The sequence below is a fragment of the Lacerta agilis genome, chromosome 15, assembly GCF_009819535.1.
Source record: "Lacerta agilis isolate rLacAgi1 chromosome 15, rLacAgi1.pri, whole genome shotgun sequence".
Lineage (NCBI taxonomy): Eukaryota > Metazoa > Chordata > Lepidosauria > Squamata > Lacertidae > Lacerta > Lacerta agilis.
The window spans coordinates 3,497,299-3,520,505 of NC_046326.1; the positions used below are offsets into that span (position 1 = coordinate 3,497,299).

The 23,207-nt window shown below is 39.9% G+C and overlaps 1 protein-coding gene across 1 annotated transcript; it reads left to right on the top strand.

The window, feature by feature from the left end:
* The first annotated feature begins 977 nt into the window (after window positions 1–977).
* CDCA2 (cell division cycle associated 2) lies at window positions 978–22,515 on the top strand. The gene is made up of 15 exons (XM_033171859.1): window positions 978–1,122; window positions 3,129–3,597; window positions 5,580–5,704; window positions 6,565–6,658; window positions 7,525–7,694; window positions 8,907–8,991; window positions 10,249–10,436; window positions 10,611–10,686; window positions 10,923–11,041; window positions 11,668–11,731; window positions 14,197–14,267; window positions 14,719–14,829; window positions 16,628–16,808; window positions 18,196–19,031; window positions 22,049–22,515. Exons 2-14 carry the CDS (start codon window positions 3,243–3,245, stop codon window positions 19,014–19,016), a joined length of 2,460 nt encoding a protein of 819 aa, XP_033027750.1. The 5' UTR covers window positions 978–1,122; window positions 3,129–3,242; the 3' UTR covers window positions 19,017–19,031; window positions 22,049–22,515.
* Window positions 22,516–23,207: the final 692 nt, after the last annotated feature.

Below are 23,207 nucleotides of genomic sequence, written 5' to 3' on the forward strand. Positions count from 1 at the left end.
CAGGAGTTCTCCAACTGGCACGCCCACCCACCAATCCACGGCACTCATTCTTAATTTTTTCCCCTGTCTTCCCCTTCTTTCACCCAATGGGAACCAAAGCCGATGCGATGGGCGGATCTTCTCGTCTCAGCAAAGGCACCCGGCTGCTCTCCTCAGAACGAGCGGGGCGGAGTCTCAAGTAGGAACCTTTCAAAGGCGGACAAGAGGGGCGGGGCACCACGCCCTGAGCAGGAGGCCTCATGATTTTTAGCTTTTCATATACAGGACGTATAGGAGATGCGAACGTGGCTCCCGATTGGCAAAGCTAGTACCACGTGGCGTGCAAACAAGTCCCGCCGCGCCTGGGGCGGGCGGGAAATAGTCCCCGAGATGCGGAAGGTTTCTGGCCTGCGTGGGATGAGGGGACCCTCAGAAAGCTCCTTACGTTGTCTCGCCTGAGGCTGGAGCGCGGCTGCAACCCGAGACTGAAGAGAAAAGGAGCCGGAGTGTGTGTGTGTGTTGACGGCGGAGGGATACGTGGTTCGCCGTGCTCGTCGGTTTGAATGGGGCGCGCGAGGCAAGAGCAGGTCGGTCGTTGGTCTTGATGAGCCGCTGTGGCGCCTGAGGCAGCTCTGCCTGCCTCGGACTGGGTCAGCAGTTGGCTGGGCCTTGAGGGGAGGTGGAGGTAAAGGGACCGGGAAATGCAGAGGCCCCTTATTAACTCTCCAATTAATTAATATGGAGTAACGCGTCTCTGCTATGGTGCTGCAAATGGAACTCCTTGAGTAGTTTTGAATTTTGGCGGGGTGTTTATGGGGGGGGGGGAAGGAAGATCGAGATCGAGTGGGGTGAGCGGGATCTACTGGGTGATTGCAGTAGACTGGTAGAGATGTGTAATTCCCAAATAGTTTCAGTAGCAGCAACTAAACGATCCTCTCCACTCCCCACTTTCCGTCCCCTTTCATACAGCTACAAGCGAAGGGGGTAACCAGGAGTTTATTTCTTTGCAGGAGAACTGTGAGAATCCCAACGAACAAAATTCCCTGGCTCCCGGTTCTTTAATTCGAAGCTGTGGTTGGTGGATCTCTGGGATCTGGTCAAAAACAAAATAGTCCTGAAGTATTGCTTCTTGGTGGATTCATGGTATGTATATGTATATATAGTTCGAGTTATGAGCAGTTTTTTCTCCCCTTTATGGGGGTACTCGATGGTATGCAGTACCGGCACCGTATTTTCTAGAAGAAAAGCACTGGATATGACTTTGGGGAGATAGGCAGTGTGTCCCGAGTCCCCTTCTGATTCCTGGATCCAGGACGGATTCAATTCTTTAAAAAAAATAAAAAATTATATCTTTATTACACATAAAATTAAAAAAAAATACAAATCTTTAAACACATCAAAATTCAATCAAAACATAGCTTACAATTAAATCCAAACATACAAGCCATTCTTGATCTATATCCATAATCCCACTATTTCTACATTTTATCTCGACTCTCTTGTAAGTCTGTCCCTGCTTATTTCCTCCATTCCTAACCGTTGACTTCCACTTGTCGTCCTCTCAGGTTATTAAACCTTCTAACTTTGCTACTCTAATAATTTCCAACTATTATTACTGCTATCTAATTGTTCTCAATACGGAATATTTAGAAATGGATCCACGACTTCAGTTTGGGCATTGTTTTTTCAAGTACTGTAGTGTCCGAATTTCTCCCTACTTTTTTTAATTTTTTGGTTGCTGCGTCCCCTAATTGAGTCTGTTAATTTAGCTAAATCTATAAAACTGAATACTTTTTCCTGCCATTCTTCAATTTTTGGTATTTCTTTTTCCAGTACATAGCAATCAGGATTCTTGCCACAGCAATCATGTATAAAAATAAATTCTCACCCTGTTCGTTTATTTGTTCATCCATTATCCCTAATAAAAATAGTTCTGGATTTTTCCTTATGAAAATCCCAATGTTGAAATTGTTAATTTGGGGTTCTCATCAGCTGTACGCCGTAATCACCACAATTATAACAAATAAAGGCTTGACATATCTTGCTTTGCATGTCATGAGTCTATCTCATATAATAGTTTAACCTTTCAAGTTGAATTACTGAAAGAAATGAACCTTTCCACGATACTCTAATTTTTCAAGTTTCACCTGTATGCATGATGCTTCTGGGGGTGGTCTTGAACTGCAGCATGGGCAATTGCAAATTGGCTATATAAGAGCAGGCAAGCCTTTGTTCTGGGTTCCTTCTTTTTTCTCCTGCATGAGAGGTAGCAACAGTTCAACAGTTCAATAAAGATCAAGCTTACTAGCTGCTTTGCTTCTCAATATTCTCTGGTTGGCCTCTGTTATTTACTCCTACCGATGGAGAACCTACAAAAGACTCTACAAGGGCTCTTGTGTACCCCTTAAGGGAATAAGGCCAGATTTTGTTTATTACAGCACCCAGAAAAACAAGCCTGCAGGTTGCAGCATCACTGAAGTAAACCTTATGATGGTCAGGGGGATTTATTTCTGTGTTAGTAATGAATGTGGAATTGTGATTGTGTGCTTTGAATGTGTGTTTTAGTTCTGAGCTCTATGCATTCAATGAGGCTTACTCCCAGAGAAGTGTGCATATATTTACAGCTTTAATTTATAAAGGCCACTGTTTTTTTCACATTTGGTTGGGGGTAAGCCTTAAATTCTGGACTGGCTTTTGAAGAGGCATGCATGTATCTGTATCCTGAACCCCTACCCACCAGACAAAGAACTCCAGTACTTGTTCTACCAAAGTCTTTAATGCTCAGATCAGATTGCTACATAAGGCAAACTACATTACAAGATTTAGCAGGTAAATACTAGGTAAGATACATGGCTAAGCATGTAACACATGGCACACTCACAGCTAGACCTTCCTTTTGAAGAGTGGGGCAGGTGCTTGGCAAGCAGTTAAGAGTCCTGGGATTGGGCAAGCAAACAGGCACTTGTTTGAATGGGTTGGGGCACTGAATGAGGCTTTTCTGCTAGAGACATTGTTGTAGGGGGTTCCTCATCAAGGTCTGAATCTCATCCCCCACCCCAGTCTCTGAGCCCCCTCTCGCATCAGACACTATTTTGAGTCTTCATTCCAGCATGGTATTGGCTAATATCTTGCTTTTGTCTCAAAAACAGGAGAGCTCTGGCTTTGCAATGGTATCTTGTTGCTGAAGTTGTGGTTTGGAGACAGAATCTATGTTCCCAACAAAGGAATGATTTGCATCACATCAAAGGCCGTAAAGACTTCCTATGGAAACTCCAAGTAATAGGAAGGTGCTTTCTGAATGTTCTAATATGCAAACCAACCTACATTTGGGGCTTGAAAACTGCATTGACAATACAAAGAAGGCAGACAGTTTTGCAAGCTGTTCATCAAATGCTCTAACAACAGACATGTCTACCATGTACAGCGATGCAGGAAACCATCTGGTAGAGGATCACCCCACCACCATGGGGGATACAGACTATTTGACACCAAACAAGAATGGTTTTGATTCAACTTATGAAATATCAAGCAGCTGTGCTTCACCTTCTGTAGACTTTTCTGCTCTTACAGCAGCTGATTTTGGAATCACACCACAGTCATTTACGAAACAATATAAAGGTAAGGATTGAGGGGGTCAGAAATATTTTTATGCAATGTTCCTTGTGCATGTAGCATTCTGAATCATTTGCACTACAAGAAATATGTAAATGGTAGGCGTGAATTGTTAGGACATTGGCCGTCTTCTGGTGGGTCAAGATCCAGTTTTTGCCATGGCCTGCTCTAAGGTTGGTTGCAACAGCAGCACTGCTACCATTCAGTTATAAGGTAAGAACTTTAAAAATTGATCCACAAGTGCATGTCTAGGATGAAGGATGGGTACTGGGTCTGAAAAGGTTCAGGTGACAGGCATTCATCACAAAAATTGTTTGAAACTGTGCATGCATGCACGCACACACACATGACAAGTCTATAAACAAACTTGTTATCTCATGGTGGGCGTCCTTCTCTGCCATGATGAGCATGATTTAGCAGGGTTCCTATGTTCTAACAAATATTTTGAGCCAATGTGCTCAAAGATTCTCTTGCTGCTCTTCCGCACTAAACCTTGGCCCCATCCCACTACCAGTTGCAGGTGATACCCACTCCTGTAATTGCACTGAAATTTTCTCCTACAACAGAGTTATGGAAGTACTCCAAACACAAGGTGATACCATAGGAAATAGCCCTCCCCTTCAGAAAAAGAGCAATATCAGTGATAATCACAGGTTACCGTAATCTGAAGAAGTGTGCATGCACACGGAAGCTTATACCTGAACAAACTTAGTTGGTCTGTAAGGTGCTAATGGACATTTTTAAAAATTTTTATTTACTTTTATTTCGCCTGCGTCAGACCAACATGGCTACCTACCTGAATCTAAAATCACAGGTTTTGTTATGGCTGCCAAGACCAGTAAAAATTTGGCTTTTTCCCTATAACATGTTATTTTATCTACTATTTTTTCAGTAGAGATATAAATAAAGAAAATTGGTTATTTGTTTTGTTTTTTGAAAGAGGATGTAAAGGAGTAAAATGTTTGCTTACTTGTAAAGAAGGCAGTCTTCAACTTTGAAGCGGCTCTGGAAATGAAGGTACAGTAAACCAGCATTGTTGCTTGGAAATACTTGGAGCAGAGGTTCCCAAAGCAGTGGTTTGTGAGCTTTATACTGGATGTTTCTCTGAAGAACAGCAGGAGCAGTGGCTGTGCTGCTCCGTTGTTGTCTAAGCCTGAGCTTTGCACTATACATTGTTTCTCCTCCATATAGCAAAGCAATCAGCATTTCTGTTGTCCTTTCGCTGTATTTTACCCAGATACAGAAGGCAGGTCGCCAGTGTTCTTGTCAGGATTGATGTCAGTTCTGAGGCCTTTCTTGTGCTTTCTCTTGCTGTTTGTGCATGCATGCCAAGGGTCTGTCCAGGTGTGGAGCCAGTCAGACAAGTGATGGCTTGACAGACCTTCGTTTCTATCACAAGTGCTGTCATTCCCCTCTTAATACCCGTCACGCTTCCTTTGCTTCCCTCCATCCTTAATGCCCCCCACCCTAGAAGTAGAAGCCTCCTTTCCTCCTCAACAGCCTGGAAATTCTCAATGTGAGTGGTATTGTTGAGAGACACCAGGTAAGTAGGAATAAAACCAATAAGGTTTTCCAGGCTGTGAACCACGTTGCTTGCAAGTAGGTACCATATAAAATACAGACTACCTTTTGAGCTAAGGTGCTTCCGAGACTGCAGCCCTATGCATGTCTGCCACTGATTTTGGTGAGGCTTACCCCTGCATAGAATCAGGTGCATGGTGCTCCCTTGAATGACCACCCCTTGAAGCAATAGAAGCCATTCCTCTTCAGCAGCCCTGACATGATATTGTTGAGAGACACCAACTGAGGTAGGGAATTAAAATTACTGCAACGGGCGAGGGGGGCGGGGACACATGAATTGGTCTGCCAAGACCCTCAGCAATTTTTATGTGATCTATGGAACAGAAAGATGTGGGAACCACTGACTTGACACTTGCGCTTCCTTCTCTATTCATTGAATGTTCAATATAGATTGCATTTTGTTTTAGGGGACGCAAAAAACCTGTTAAAATTTAGACGGCAGTCTACGATTGGAGTGCGGGGTTCTCCCGAAAATAATTCTCTTATCCGATTCATTGCTCAGCAAAAGAGAATAAAGAAGCAAGATACTCTGGTACGTGTGTTGTAATTTGTAATGTGGACATGGAGGCAGTTAATCGCAGACGTTTGCAAAAAATGTACATCCATTTCTAAAGTCTGCCTTACAGACTGAATGGTTGTGAAGTAGATGCTGCCTCTGGGACCAAACAAACAGGGTGCTGGGTTTTATGTAAGAGCTAGTGTAGAGTTTTGATGGATGCCCATAACAGGGGCCAAAAGCGTAGCTTTGATAATCAGCTCAAACTTTTGCTCAGCACCCATCCTGCCTCTGCCTCAGGGGTTGGGGTTTGTCTGATGACAAATGAGAGTGCCTCCTTCCTGGGTCCAAGTTGAGGAACTTGGACTCCTCACTGTCACCTTGAGTCTTGAAGGCACAAATGCATAGGGAGGGTCAGTGTTTCTGTAGGGAAATCATGTTTATTGTTTTTTTAAGTATGTTACTGAATTGTTGTGGCCTAAGGGTTTAAACAAAGAGATTTTTAAAAATCTGAGAATAAAAAGTGGCCATATCCAGGTCAGATATAATGAAGCACAAAAAAATTAAATTATGAATTGCCATGCTAAATTAAAAAATTTTTGGAGGGGGGTGACAGGAAATTGGGTTAAATTGCATGGGTGCTTATAAATAAGACACACACTTTCAGGTGGAAGCCATAACTGAATAACCATTTCTTAAAATACCTACATTCATTTCATAATTATAAAACATGTAAACAATGTGCAAAGTACACCATGTGCAACATGATAAAATGAAACATTTGGATTGTCAGAACTGGTAATCAATGTAGGCAATATAATTTAGGCTGTTCTGTGAGACTGTCATTTGTTTTTATGATGAAATTGTTTGGAATTTTTTCTGGTATCTTTGAACAGGCTAGTCCTCTTCAATGTCGAAACACTTGGCTAAAGGACAAGATAGCTGCCTTCCAGTTTTCCTTTAAGCCACTTGAGGAAACCAAGGAAAGCTGTAAGTAAGGAGAATCAAAGCTCAGCCTATATATTGTGTATTTGCTATTGAAGATAACAAACAAGTCCAAGAAAGCAACTTAAATTCTGTAATTCAAACCAAATACCGTATTGGCCTGAATATAAGCCGCACCTTAAAAATTAAAGGGGGGGGGGACAATACCCGAGTATAAGCTGCTCTCTTAAAATTAGGTTACAGGCTGAAAATCACTGATTGGTAGAATTGTATCTCCAAGCCAATTTCAGCCTTTGATCTTGCAAGCCTGCAAAAGTTACCTTACAGTCACTAAAATCGCAAATTGCTCTTCAATTGCTACAATTTCACAGGTGCTCACACCCGTAAATGGCAAATGAACAGTCTCAAGCTTGCAAATTGGCAATAAAACATTGTTTTTGTTCCATTTTACTGTGTGTGTTTCAGCAGCGATATTGTAAAAGCCAATTTTTGTAAGATCGTGGATTTAAGCCGCACTTTAACTTTTCATGGTCAAAATTTGAAAAAAAAATAATGAGGCTTATATTCAGGCCAATATGGCACTTTTTAAATAGTTTGCGCTATGATGTATCTAGTGTCTTCATCATTATTTTATCTCATCTGCTTGAAATAACTGCCAGAAATCTTGTAAACCGCTTGGGGAGGTTACTGTACTTTATCGTGTATAAGACTAGGTTTTTTATGTTAAAGTAATGTTTAAAAATTTGGATCACCTTACACACAGATAGCGCTGAGTGTATTTTCTTAATTTTGAGTCCCTCCAAATAGGGGGCATCCTATACAAGGGGGCGTGTTATACATGGAAAAATACGGTATATACCTGGGAAACAGTATGCAAATGCTTTTAAATAATATAAATGAATTAAATGCAGCTATGAAAACTGACACAAGTCTGCATGAGCAATCTAAAGTAGAATGTAAGGATTTTGAGGAAAATCGACACTGGAAATCTGTCAATAGAGGAAGAACACCAGCTGATATTCAAGGCGACAGTATTGTATCTTCATTACAGAAAAATGTCATCAGCACTACTGTTTCTAAGGTATTCTCCCTCCCTCCCTCCCTCCCTCCCTCCCTCTCTCTCTCTCTCTCTCTCTCTCTCTCTCTCTCTCTCTGTGTTTGTGTGTTGAAACTGGTGACATATTAAATACCCTCTCTAACTGTCTCTCTTTCTAAATAAAAAAAATTGAAAGCACTATCAAGAGCCTCAGGCTATTCACAGTATTTCCCATAAAATACTAGAAAGTAGGTATTTTCTTTGACCCTCTACTGACTAGAGAAGAAAATATTATGGAGTAGTGTCCAGATGTTTGTTTGTTTTCTGAGTACATAGAAACATTTATCTCTGAAGTTCTTTAACTTGTACTGATAGCTTCAATTCCAATTATCTGAACTTGGAATTTCTGGTGGGGTGAAAGCCACAATATAAACCAGCCAGAAAAAGATGTTATTGCATTGTCTCTTACTTTCTCGGAGCCAAAGAGAGAGTTTACTTTGTTTGCCGTAAAAAAAAAGCTTCTGAGACCCTGTACTTTGGGGAACCTTCTCTGTCTCTCATGGGCTCCGCTGCTGTAGCAGCTGTAATCTGTTTCTGTCATGTGGAATTTTGCCAGAGAGGATGAAAATTCTGCATTTTTCCTTTCATTTTTGGACTCCACAAAAGCAGCAAGATCTGGCTCCTCTCCCCTACTGAAGCTAGATAAAAGGCACATTATTCTTCACAGGAGTGGAGGTAATGATGCCTTCTCCATGACTCCTCTTCCAGCTTTTGATGTGTTTTGCTGAAAACTAGCTCACACTTTGACAAAACCAGTGGTTTGGTTGGTGCCTCAGCAGTCTCCATGGTCTGCGTCCCACCTCCATTTCACCCCCATTTTCCTTCTAAGGCATTTTTTGGTATGCATGTATCCCAAGCTTTTGAATGTTGTCAGTATTTGGTCATCTACTACAGTGTTTCTCAACCTTTTCCCTACCGTGGCCCCTTTTTTCTTTCCGGTTGATACCCTTGAGGGGGTCCAGAAAGCAACTCTGCCTCAGGTTACTTCCCTCCACTCCATCAGAATATCTCCCACAAGTGGGAGGGGTGCTGCCATTGCCACAGACCAGAACAGGAAGCCTAATTTTGGTTTCTTAGAATTCCTAAACAATGCCAAGTATGAGGCATGGTAAACCAGATTGACACTATGAGGCTTGTGTAAACTAAGTGATGTGTCCTTTAAAAATTGACATTTCAAATATTCCCTGCTGTTCCTAGGTTATTCCAGTCATGCAGGCAGATACTAGGGAATCTGGATGTATCCATTTGGAAGCAACTACAGATAAGTCAAAGGCTGTTTGTGGTGAGTACTAACATCCATGTTATTAAGGCTTTATTAAAACAAAAATGTGTAAGTGTTTACTTTTTGAATGTGATGTTTGAAAATAGAACTAAAATCGTAACTTTGATATATATTGTGATAAGTGCCATGTTCAAGACAAACATTGTCTCCCTTGGCCTATAGAGCTAGATGAGCGAGCAACCAAAGAGTCGTCCGCGTCAAGGGTACCTTTACCTTTTTTTTACAAGACAACAGCAGTAGTGCAGTGGAAGGTTTAATAGCTTACTTTAAGCTGCCCTGATTAATGTTAATAATAATAAATAATATAAATAATAAATGAAGGGTGTGATGGAATTCTTAAATTGTAATCTAAAACTGTTATTTCTGATCAAATATGCAAGTCACTGTATTAACCAATGTTCTGAAAGTTAGTTAGTAGCGAACCTTACCAGGAAATGATGCTTAACAATTATGCTTAAGTAGATGGTTTTATAAAATTTTTGGGAAGTTCTTGAAATATGGAACAAAAAGCCACTGGGGGTGTTTTTACATATGATTCTCATCTGTTTTGTGATGGTCTGATACTGTGTTGGTAGTTGAAAACTAAAATTAGTCCAGCTAAAATCTAGTAAGTCACTAAGTATTGTTTTCACTTAAAAATAAAAATATGATGGTTCTTGATAAAGTAAATATCGGTTATCTTTCCTTGCTCCCTTGTGTATGGAAAGAAAGTCTCATTTAGTTCAGTGGCACTTACATGTATAGGATTGCAGGCTTAATCCTTTATAAAATAGGGAAGTACAGTACACAAGAAAATTGGAGGCAATTTTAGCACATAAATGCTTACAATAATTTATAAATACTGTACATAGTACAGGAAGGCCTTGAAAAATCATTGGCTTAATGCTGCCACACAGCCCTTGGAAAGTCTTTCTGGCAAGCATAGAATTGGATCTATATCATCCCCCTGAACCAAAATCAAACTTGTCAATTTCACTGCTGTGAAGAAAGATCTTTTGTTGTTGGTTGGGTAGCCTTTCATGAAAATACTACTGTTGACTCAAATGTGTTATTACTAGATTTGTAAGAAACATGCTGTCTTTCTCCCCGCCCCTGTTAAATTCTTTAACACAACAATGTTCCACTAGTATATCCTAGAGAGAATTTTTCACATGGCCACATACACAAGTACACAATAGAATTGAATATATTATAGCAATTCAAATAGATTGTTGCTTACTCTTCTCCCCACTTTTTTTTTTCAAACTACCCATGCAGAATTAAGCAGCAATGCTACATCTGATCAAAGCTGTAAGAAAGTTAGATTTGCAGAAAAACGGAGCTTGGAAATATTTGATAGAAACAAGCCACCCATTACCCCCATACGAAAAGAAGAATTGCCTTCTAATTCTCTTCATTCTGCTTTGAAGAAAACGCCAGTAATTATGATCACAGAAGACATGAAGGTTGGTTATAGGACCATCATTTGTTTAGTATAAGCTTTGTGTGTGTAGCAAAACCATTAAAATTGGGAAAACTTAAACATATTTGAAAGTTATATTTTAGATTTCATGAACAGTTCAGACCACCTATGAAAACCCATTCAGCAGCTGAAGAATGATAACACTATTCTTTTATAGGGACATCTTGATAAAAGGACAGAGGGAGGAAGTGAAGTGCTCCCAGATTGCAAAAACGTGGAAACACAGCAAATAGGTTTGAAATGCTTTCTCTCTTCCCACCCCTCTACCATGAACTCAAACTTATTCCTAAGTCCTTAGACATGAATTTAACTTGGTTGCATGAAACTATTTAGGAATCTGTGAACACAGCTTGAATGTTCATCTTGTACAAGTAATATTACAGAAAGAAGTACCGGACCAATAGCTGAAATGAAGGTATGCAGCAGTGATCTAGAATCTGACGTGCCAGTATTTGACACCTTTCTGTAGATCCTCCGTTACGTAGACGAAGAAAAGCCATGTTCAGTGCATCAGGTTCAAGAGAAAAAAGTTCTATCAGAAGTCCTGACAAGCAGCCCTCGTCCCAGCCAAACTTTGATTATGTTGATGTAAGTTGGCTTCACACTGTTATGAGTTCTTCAGTTTATGTGCTTGGATTTCCCCTAATCATAAATTTATGCAGTTAATGTTCACTGGAAATTCTTGTATCCTCTTTGAGCACCTCTTGATTTCACATTGGGGTGATTGCGGAAGGTAGAGCAATGGACAATATGCCAAGCCATGGTTTATGAAGGTTAGCTATGTTTTGTATGATTGACAAATCAGGGCTTGCAGTCAGCTGGCATCTTGGAATCTGAAAGCATGTTTCCATCTGTTGTCAGAATTGAGGAAACATAGCTACTTGTTGCACTTCAAAAGCCCTTGCATTTTAGAGCTGAGCAGACTTGGTTCAAAAGTGAACAAGCAACTCCAGACCATGACTTACCTGATCATTTGAATGCTCAAACCATAATTTGAATTCTACACTACCATTAGTGCAAGCCATCATTTGACATGAAGTCTGAATGAGACTGTCTCAGAATTTTGTGTTGTGCCAGTAATTGCCATTTTGATATATTTGAAGCAGGAATGTTTAGATATCCGTCTGTATTAACCCTTCTTTTGCCATCTTTAGCACTGTATACATTTGCATTTTATTGTAAAGCATGTTTGTAATTTTACTTTTGTACTGCAGGAGCTTCCTCAACAATCACCTGATGTATCCACTTCTGAATATGCTGTAAACTCTGATCTGGAAGGTGAAGTTCTGTTCCTGTATTCTTACAGTTGAATTATTCACCATCATGAGATAATTCACCAAATTGATGTATTACACATTACCATGGCAATTTAAGAGTTGCCACACTGTGATTTTGTGTTACAGCAGAATGTTAAATATGAACCTCATGCAGATTTAGAATTAGTGTCAAATTATAGGCCAATATCTCTGTTAAACTTGGATCACAAAATTTATGCTGGAATTCTGGCCAGTAGATTGAAAAAAATAGTAGGGAATATAGTACATAAAAATCAAGCCGGATTTATTGAGGGTAGACAAATTAAAGATAATATCAGGAACATAGTAGATATATTGGAGTATTTGCAAATTAGAAAGGATAAACAAGCGGCATTATTATCAATTGATGCAGAGAACGCATTCGATAGAATATCATGGGAATTTATGAAAAAACTATTAAAGGAATTGAAATTAGGCGAAAAATTTCAAAAAAGTATTGATGCGATTTATTAAAAAACAAACCGCGAAAATAATTATTAATGGAGAAGTTGGAGGAGAAATTTACATCTTTAAAGGAACAAGACAAGGCTGCCCCTTATCGCCATTGTTATTTATGTTAGTTTTAGAAGTTCTATTAAGGAAAATAAGAGACGATACTTTAATAAGAGGAGTAGTGGTGGGAGAGAAAAGATACAAGATCAGGGCATTTGCGGATGACATTATGATCACAACAGAAAACCCTTTTGAAAGTGTACTCAGAATGCTGGAATGCATAAAGGAATATGGAAAACTAGCAGGATTTAAATTAAATTATGGGAAAACAAAAATATTAGTTAAGAATATGGATGAAAGAGATAAAAAGAAATTACAAGAAATTACTAATTTGGAAGTTAAAAAGAAAATAAAATATCTTGGAATAAATTTGACGCCAAACACAATAGATTTAATTGATGAAAATTTGGAAAGAAATTAAAAAAGATTTGGAAATATGGGAAAAATTAAATTTATCACTATTGGTGAAGATATCAGTAATAAAAATGAATATATTGCCAAGGATGATATTCTTATTTCAGGGTATCCTGATTTTAGGAGGAGAAAAATGCTTTAACAATTGGAGAAGAGATTTGGCTAAATTTGTCTGGGCAGGGAAAAAACCAAGAATAAAACATAAAATTCTGATTGATAAGAAGGAAAGAGGAGGATTCGGACTCCCAGATTTAGAACTTTACTGTGATGCAGTGGGTCTAACCTGGTTAAAAGAATGGGTAAAATTGGATGATTCAGACGTATTGTAATTGGAGGGAATAGAAACAAGATTTGGATGGCATGCATATTTAATTGATGAAAAAGTAAAAGTACATAAAGGTTTCTTGGATCCTATAATTAGAAAATCAATCTATAAAATATGGGAGAAATATAAAAAAAATTGAAACTAAAATTCCATGGTGGACGTCACCATTAGAAAATGTAGCAGTCAGAAACCGAATATGAGAAAATTGGGCAACATATAAAACATTATTGCAAGAGGAAAATGGAGAATTGAAATTAAAGGATTATTCAGCAATTAAGGTTCATGTGTATGATTGGCTCCAGTATATACAAATTAAATATAGATTAGTGAAAGATAAAAAGATAGGATTCGAAAAAGAAATATCTAAATTTGATAAATATTTGATTCAAGAAAGATCTAAAAATATATCCAAATCATATAATCAGATACTGCAGCTGAGAAGATTGGAAGCCCAGCACTGGGTGAGGTTGGGGGGGGGGGTGGAAGGGTGGTGGAGGTTAAGGGAGGTGGAGGGGTGAGAAGGAATGCAAAATGTTATTTATAGGCATAACCAATTATTTTCTACACAATGTACGGGGAATGTATGTATATTTGTATGTGTCTATTAGTATGTTTTAATATTAATTTTTTTCAGTAAAAAAAATGAACCTCATGCCATGTTGCTGGCTCACAGAGGAGCAATACTGTTGTGTGAAGGAATTATGTAATTTGAGGTTTCCATTTACAGATATTACTGATGTGGTGTGGGACACAACTAGGGTGAAGCATTTTCCACACCATGACAGTCATGACAATAAATGGTAAACTAAAAAACAATATCCAACTAAGTCATACTCAGAATGGATCCACTGAAATTAATTGATTGATTTCATTTGATCTGCTCTTGAGTCTGATAAACACTAGAGACCACCAGTTAGTTCTGACCCACCAATATTAAATGCAGCACTTCCTGAGTGTATTTTACCGTGTTGATGTAGGCTTGGGATATTTTCAGTAGAAAATAAATGCCTAAGCACATAGTCCTCCTTGTGTATAATAAATTCATGAGCACTGGAAGGATTCCAATGGAAAAGGTTTGAATTACTGGTTAAAACTTTTGGAAAGAGCCCATTGTTGCATATGCAGCAAGCTATCAGTATGGCTGAGCTATAGTGTCAAGCCTGCAGATGTAATTTGGGTCTTGTTCTCATTTTTAGAAACAAAAAATAGTTCTCCGGCATTCCAGGCAACTTCCACTAGAACCACCAGGTCATCTGCCAAAAGGAAGGTGGGTTTATTCCTTTATCAGCACTGAGTTAAGTGAATATATTGCTTTTTTATTATGTGCTTGATGATTTCATAATTTGTTGTATAGCATACATCACTTAGGTATATTTTAACGTTGAACGGTTTAGAAATGTATACATAGAGAAATATGTGTAAAACACTTGGTTTAGATTTGATATACGTATTCACACCTGTGAATTTACAGATAAAAGTTTTTCAGTCCTCCATCAGCTTTTTCGTACATGCTAGTTATTTTTAGAATTTGTAATAAATTAATATCTCTTGCATAATTAAAAAAAACTGGCAGAGAAAATTATCAATGAAATGAGAATTTTCTTTTAAGTTTTGTGGCTGCATAATACCACTTTGCATTTTTAAAAATACACATTGTCCTATGTAATTTTTGTACTATAGCAGCCTCTTGACTTTTTAAAATTGGTGTTTCCTTCCAGTCTATCAACCAAGTAGAAGAAATGGCTCTTAACCCTACAAAAAAAACCCTCCCAAAATCCATCAAATTCCAAAAGGCAGAAGCGGCAACGAAATCAGTTGAAAAGAGAAAAGTAAGTTACACAGGTTTAAAACTAACCGCTCCCATATGCTTTAAAAATAGGCTACAGGTTGTTTGTTTTTAAAAACAGACTTTTATGCCACTTACTGTAAGTATGTCCTATAAGGAGCATTCCTTGCATTGGTGGAATCCTAGCCCAGCTGTGAAGTTGTCAATATTTCCCCTTAGGTTTAAAGAATACTTTTGTGTAGCTGAGGAACATTTCTGCAATACAACAAAACAATGTCAGATTTCTCAGTATTTTCAGTAAGTGTCTGTTTAAGCCCCTCTGAAAGGAACTCACCGTGTTTCCACAGAAGAAAGGAAATTGGCAAATATCCTAGTCTTACAATGTAATCTCAGTGTCTTTTTATTGAAACTCAGCAGTTCCAGCATTGGGCAGACAAAGATTTCCTGTCTGCCGTCAGGGGCGTCGTAGGGTGGGGGCGGGCCGCCCCTAGGCGGGTGTGTGCTGTGCTGCTGCTCCCGGGGTGACGGAGGGAGCGGCGGCGCGTCCCACCACTCCCATGCGCCGCCGCTCCCTCCGTCACCCCAGGAGCAGCAGCGCTGCACGGACGAGGCTCCCGAAGTGGCGGCCCGGCATCCCCGGGGGCGGGGTGTTGCCGCGCGTGCGTCATGATGCACACGCAGCGATGCCCTGCCCCTGGGGATGCCGGGCCGCCGCTTCCAGAGCCTCGGTGGGCTGCAAAGAGCCCCGAAGCCGCAGCCTGGCAGCCCTTTGCGCTATGGCAGCGGCTTCGGGGCTCTTTGTAGCCCGCCGATGCCCCCAAGCCCCTGCCCGACATACCCCAGGGGCGGGGGCGTCATGACGCACGCGCCGCGATGCCCCGCCCCCCAGGGGTGCCCCTTGGCTTCCCGCCCCGGGCAGCCAAGGGGCTAGGAACGCCCGCCTGCCGTTACCATTCTTCTCCTGTAAACCAAGTTTGTGGTGAGCTGTTGGTTACATTCTATGATACTCTTAATTCCTGCTGGGCAGTGGTTAGATTAGACCCAACAGGTCTGGCAGGTATCTTGCGTGAACTCAGTGTTTCTACACACACAAAGAAAACAAGAGAATGTTTTAGCCACTGTGCACTTAGTCACCACTGTCCGCTCTTCTCTCCTGTGCCCGCCCTTTCCTGAATGGAAGGGAGGGAAGCTGGTATCCAGTCAGGATTTAATGTTGGAAAGGGAGTTTGCGCAGCCTGTGTGTGGCCCACCCAAAAAATTAGAAGCCTAGTTTCTAGACAAATTTTCAAATGTTATTGTTCACTTTCCAAGGGTAGTTATTTATTTTGTTTTCAGTGTCGTGGTTATTCTTTATTTTCATGGGTGCTGTGTTGTCGACCCTCGTTCAGTGTAGTTCTCACTAGTACACTAAAAGGTAAAGGACCCCTGATAGTTAAGTCTAGTCGCAGAAGACTCTGGGGTTGCGGCGCTCATCTCGCTTTACAGGCCAAGGGAGCCAGCCTTTGTCCGCAGACAAAGTTTTTCCAGGTCATGTGGACAGCATGACTATGCCGCTTCTGGCACAACGGAACACTGAAACCAGAGCAGTGCATGGAAACGCCATTTACCTTCCCACCGCTTTTGGGCATGCTTTCAAACTGCTAGGTTGGCAGGAGCTGGGACAGAGCAACGGGAGCTCACCCTGTTGCGGGGATTCGAACCGCCGACCTTCTGATAGGCAAGCCCAGGAGGCTCAGTGGTTTAGACCACAGCGCCACCCACGCCCCTTAAGGTAAAGTTAAAGGTGAATGCTTATCTGTCAGGAGAAGGAGTGTTCCATTGTGTCTTCTAAATATCACCAGGCTGTCAGAAGCAAGGTTTTTGGAAAGAGGAGGAGAAGGAAAAAGAAGGAAAAAGCATTGTATGGGCAGCGACAAACTGTTTCAAAGAAACCTCTCTTGAGCCCAATTCTGGAGATGACAGAAAATTTCTCTTTTATGTCATCTTATCAAAGCACACCAAAGTCAGAAGTTTCTATCTTCGGTATGTAAAACTGGTTTGCTTTTCTGTTTTCTGTAATTAGTAGCTGATTTAGAGTTCATTTTAATTAGTTTTACATGCTGACAGTAGGGTTTTTTGTTTCCATCAGCAGGCTTTGAAACGGCTCAGCCTGCTGAAGGTGTCACTTAAAATCTGCTTAATGGCTAGGCCAAAAATTACTAGCAGACCTTGACATTTGAATCTAAAGTCTCATTTAGAATTTAATAGCCTGGCCCTTTTCTGCGGCATCTAAACAGCTAATTAAGAGGTAGGGTAAACAGAGAAATTGATCAAAGAGAATATTTCAGGAGAGAAGTTGGAAGTCTTTTGGAAGACCAAAAATAAATCCTATACAAAGTGGCCACTATTTTACTTTCGGGTCATTCCATATCAAGTGATCCAACTTTTTTATCTCATGTCATCCAATCTTCTTAATATTTTGTACACTTGTTGAATGAGCAGAACTAAGTTTATTTTTTTTTTATCTCATCCTGTTTGTGAGATAATGAAGGTTTGAAATGTCAAAAAATTGACAACTTTGGCCTTACCAAACTACACAAAACCTTAAAGCTCAACCCAGAATTGAGATACATCAAAACTAGAAACACCAATCTCTTCAGAACTTCATGGGCTTTAATATGATATGGATTGGATTGGGATGATATGTATCATGATGGACTTACTTTAAATTTTAAATATAAATTACAAAATTGAAATTTTTAAAAAAGTGATTTAAAAAGTCCAAAAGTTGTGTTAATTATTTAATATTTCTAAGAGCTACCTGCAAAATTTCATCTTGGCATGTCATTGGGATCACATTATTTTATATTGTAGAGACATGTCTGCCTTACTGGGTTCTATTTAGGGTAATCCTAGTTAGGATTTTCTTGGAGTAAAATATAACAGAATAAACAAGACTTCAAACTATAATATCATTTGCTGCAGGCATTTCTTTGAAAAGTTATTCAGTTAAAAGGTACCTGAAAAGCTAGTCAGGCTTTTCTTTTAGAAATGTGTTCCAAAGCAGAAGGATAGCTTGCTGTTGCATGATAGAAATAACACTTTGAAAGAATTCTTGCTAGTACTTCATTTCATGAACACTACAACAAAATGCATATCACTGACTTCAAAATAATAAGATCTGTGAAAAGCGCTTTACTGTTCAGACATCATGCAGAGCTACTGTTTGTGCTGTCCATAGTTTAAAGCTGCATGGTTTTGTGCAGTCACCTCCAGAGGCAGTGCAAAACCATGCCTATGATTTCTCATGCCAAACCACCCCTTAACCATACTTTATGTATTCTTAGACGTTTGGTATGATGTCTTTGCCTTACACCTGATGATTAAAACAGAAAAGTTTCTTCTCTAATTGAAACTTTATTTATCTTAGATGATTCCAGCTCTAGTGTCCTGAATGCAGAATCTATGCATGAAAACCAACCTAACATACAACAAAGTAGTAGAAAGGACAGCAGCTGTCTGCATTCCAGCCTCAATCTTGTGACGGAAGATGCTTTACCGGATAATGTATCTGGCTCATCCTCGCAGCTTCTAGACACGGCTACAAATGATATGAAAGATACTCTTCCTTGGAACCCACTTGAAAAGAGCTCTCCTGAGAAATTGAAGAGCTGCTGTTTCCCAAGTGTTGAGGATTTTGAGTCTAAAGCACCTGGAAACAACCCCAGTGTTCCTAGAGATAATATGAACAAACTGCCTTGGACAGTAAATGACTCTGAACTCTTAGAGAATTTACAGTGTTCTATAGAGGAATCTTTCAGGAGTGTAACCAGAAGTAATAAAAAAAGGGTGAGACGTAGCATGAGATTGCTTAAAGATGTGGAAAATGATGGGCTTGCCTGGATTCAGATGCCTGATGATAATGTCCTAGGTCAAGCTATCCTGGGTTCTGCTGGCAAAGCCCGGAAACGAAAGTCCACCTCCTGTTGTCCAGAAGTGGAGCCACTTCATCCAAAGCATGTGACTAGGGACCAAATGCTCGTGCCAATGAAGGAAGGGCATAATAAAACCCATGTTGCAATGGGCCCTACTGAATCCAGGAGGAAGAGCATCAGTGTGCTGAGTCTTGAAGAAAAGGAAAATGCCACCTTGCACAACCAGAGAAACAGAAGAAGAAGCCTTGGCTACAAAAGTGATCGCTGCTACCAAAAAGATCACATAAATCAGAAAATTATTTGGGAGTCAAACTAAAGTGCCTTTAGAAAGGTGAATATTTATGATTTCACTTCCGTGAATATAAGCTAAAACAGTGTTTAAATGTGCTGGTTGATTTAAATCAGTGGTTCCCAAACTTTCCCCCCCACGGACCACTTGAAAACTGCTGATGGTCTTCGTGGACCATTTACCAATTTTTCTGCAAGTTGTAGCAATTCTAATGCACTATGCTAGATGCTATATGATATTTAATTGTATTTTCTTGCTTTTGTTTTTTATAGTGTATTATAATTAGCATTCCATAGAATTAAAATTATAATGTGATAAATTACTATAAATGAACCCAATACAAATACAATTAAAAAACAATATGAGAGAGAACTTTTAGGGAGGTGGGTTGTAAACCCCACCCACTGTTGGCTTTTGGAGTCCCTAAATTTCAGACTGCTTACTGGAGCACAGCCAGAAAGCCGACCTCCTTGGCTAGTGATGGTAGACGATGATGGAAGTGTTGAAACCAACATAGTTTCATTTATGACATTTACAGTGCAATCCTATGCATGTTTACTCCTGCTGTGTTTAATTGGGCTTGCTGCCAAGCATTAGTGGATTGAGTTGTAGGCTAAGAAGGCATTAGGAGGGCTAGTGAACTTAAGCTTCATTGTATTTACAATACAAATCTTTATTACGGTCATAGACCAGCAGAAAAAGGTGGGATACAGTCATTTAAAATCTGAAAAGCATTTTGGAAAGCTAAAAGGTATTAAAACACAAGGTGAATATAAAAGTCTATAAGAATTTAGAAGAAGCTAAAAGAAGCTATACAAAGGCATAGCATTGGGCGGGTGTGGAAGAGCATAAAAGGTTGATATATAAAAGACTAATTATTACAGAGCACTCTGATAGGTTCATTATCTCTAGTTTGTGGCACAGGTCATCTGACAAATTTTGAGCAACATTGTATGTTGTAGCAGGATTGGTATCTGAGAGCAGCAGGGAGGTATAGAATTGCCCTGGGTGCTTATGAAGTAGTGGGGAAATCGGGCTAATACGAGTGTCTCTAATACAGGCACCGGAGACGGGCATGCTCTGCCATTTCTGTGTGTCCCGAGTCACAGGGGCACTGTCTCTCCGGGCAGTCAATCTTCCTGTATCGACCTTTAATAGCAGCCATGGGGAGGGCATGACATCGAGCCAGTGTAAAAGCCCTTCGATGTTTAGGGACTTCAAGTTTAGTTAGACATGCCCTAGGGGAGGCAAAGTACCTGGTGGATTCTATGGCAATAAACGTTGGAGTCCTGGCTAGATCTAATTGGTGCTCTGTGTATACTACACATTTAATGAGTGCTTTAGCCTGATCATATCCCAATTATCCCATGCTTAGTAGAAGACCTGGTAAGAAGCCCAGGGGTGAGATTTTAGTTGCCTCTGCCTGTTTCCACGTGGATTGAAAATCACCGTTCATAGTTTGTGGGGCAAGGCCACAGGGAAATAAAGATAGTTTAAGCCAATAATTGAGTATGGTCACCCACACTCTAGCCTCCATTTTTGTGAAGCCTGTCTTTAGTCTCAGAGTAGCATTAGAGACCGATTTTGGGACTTGAAGGACTGACCTTAGAAATTTGGATTGCACAAGCTCTAGTGGTTCAAAATTGGAAAAGGGGCCCAACTGGGCACCATAGAGAAGTTGTGCTATTGGCTTGGCTTAAAATAATTGAAGTGCTGCTGGTATATAATGACCACCTCTTGTTTTAATTTTTTTTGGGGAATAATTTCTGATGAGCTTCTCTGAGCAATTTCAGCAGCATAGTCCCCATGGGCATTTCTATGGCCAGCAGAATGTAAGACTACCCCCAGGTATTTGAACCAGGAGACCTGCTCAATCGTGTGGCCATCTAGACCTTTTGGCAAATGGCTGTAGTAGTTACTGGAAGGAGGCGTACAATATGCCATCCAACTGTCTTAGGGGCTCCGCTCCAGATTTGTGTAGAGTTTAACTCCTGTCTTTTCCCAAAGATTTCCCCCTCTACAGCACGTGCAGTAACTACTTTAACTGTTGGGCCCATTATTGGTCTGATAAAAGGAAATTGGGTGATAACAAATTGATCATGTTTAACCTGTCCTCTAACCACATTCCTGTGTTTTGTTAAATACTCAGAGAACACTATATCCCAAGCCTTTTTCATTTATTTCATTTCGGATAGATTCTTCCTATGACTCACTCACACAATAGATGTAAGAGTGTCCCACGCTCACCAAGTGGGAAAGTTTTCCATTGCCACCTAAATAAAACCTTAAGTGTGGTCTCTTGATTTCAAACAGATATGGACTTCACTGGAAGTTTCTTTCAAACTTTGCTCTATTCATAATCTGATCTCTCCAGACATAATCTTGATTATCCAGACATAACTGCAGTGCTCTCCAAGCAGTATTTGTGCTGTCAGCTGATAGCTCTGCAAATGCCTTCACTTTTACCAGGAGTGCTGATGTCCAGTCCTTCATAAGGACCCTCTGCTTGTCAGTTTCATCATTGTCTAGGAGTGCGTTAGTCAGCTTTGTGCCTTTTGCCTTTTTGGTTTTGTGGCAACATCTGACAGCTCAAGAGAGAATAGGTCCTTGTAACCCCTGCTGTTGTTGTTCAGTCGTGTCCGACTCTTCGTGACCAATGGACCAGAGCACGCCAGAAATGCCTATCTTTCACTGCCTCCCGCAGTTTGGCCAAACTCATGCTAGTTGCTTTGAGAACACTGTCCAACCATCTCATCCTCTGTCGTCTCCTTCTCCTTGTGCCCTCCATCTTTCCCAACATCAGGGTCTTTTCTAAGGAGTCTTCTCTTCTCATGAGGTGGCCTGCTAGCCAAGGAATAACAAGAAAGCTGAAAAGACTCAGCATGCTGTATAGCTGAATCCCATTGCCCTTTCTAATGTCTTGACTCCTTGGTTTTTCCAAATTTACATTCTGTATATTTTATTCTTCTGTAGCATTTTTTAACTCTTAAATGGGTGTCATGTTTCTTTCTAGAAACAAAGTTTAATATCTGATAATGTATCACGTTTTCTCTTTTCAGAGACCGTATCCTGCGTGTATCAGAAGAGGGCAGTATGGCATAACTTAAAAATGAGCATATTTTATTAGGTTGCCTTTTGTTTTGTGAAAAGTACTGTATAGCTCAATCTTTAAGACACACCAGAAACATTTTAAAAAATAAAATGCTTGGGGCCTGATCCATTTTAAATTAGTCTTCACTTTAGTTCTTTTAAAGTTAATGGAAATTAGTTGTAACTAATTTGCTACATTGTTTAATCCAACCAATTTGAAGTTTGTTTAAGCCCTTTTGGTTTCCATAGGAGAAATATAAGAACATGGTTTAATTCACTCTGTCACTATTTCATGTAGTTTCCATGGAACAGTGTCACAGTTCTTGTTCTTTCCATATGGTCTTGTACAGATGCTTCTCATTTTCCATACATGAACCTGGCAAAGTTATTTCTGTGGAGGATTGTATTTTGCTATAGATTGGGAGTTGTTGAAAAACAGTGAATGCTTCAAAATATTAAGAATTCTTTATTGTGCTGTTGTGTGTGTTTACATATGCATAGGAGTGTCTGTTCTTGTATTGTACATTGTTACATTAAGAATATAAACTCTATAAGCTTAATTTTTTGACATTTAAAGGCTTAGTAGAAATTGATTCTTGTTCACAAACATAAAGTAGAAAAATGTCCACCTGAAATGATATCATTACTTTTGAAGTGTGCAGTTGGTAATCTGCAACAAATTTTTGTAGAAGCAAAGTTTTTATTTTCATAATGTGTCATTAAAATACATTGGAACCTCAATCTTGTACTTACCCCATGGCTGTTTTAGTGCAAAATGTAGTGAATATCCTTTAAAAGGTAAGGAGAGATGCTTCTTGCCTATGAATGTAAATACAAGTCCTGCATCATCCCCTTAAGCAAGGAAGAGAGTCTGGCAGTAATTTGATTATCCATGGCAGTTCCTTTCCACTCCTTCCCAATCCTCAGCCCCCAATCCTCTGTACCATCCAGGTGCACATTTTTTCTCCCACTGATTAATGTAGGGATATTGCAATTCTGTCACAAGAAGCCAAATACATTTCAGCAGAAGGACAAGGTAAAATGTATTCTCTGTTCCTGAACCAACTTCAGCCTCATGGGAACTTCTGGTTTCTCCAGATCCATGGAATAAGTGTGACTTTAAATGCC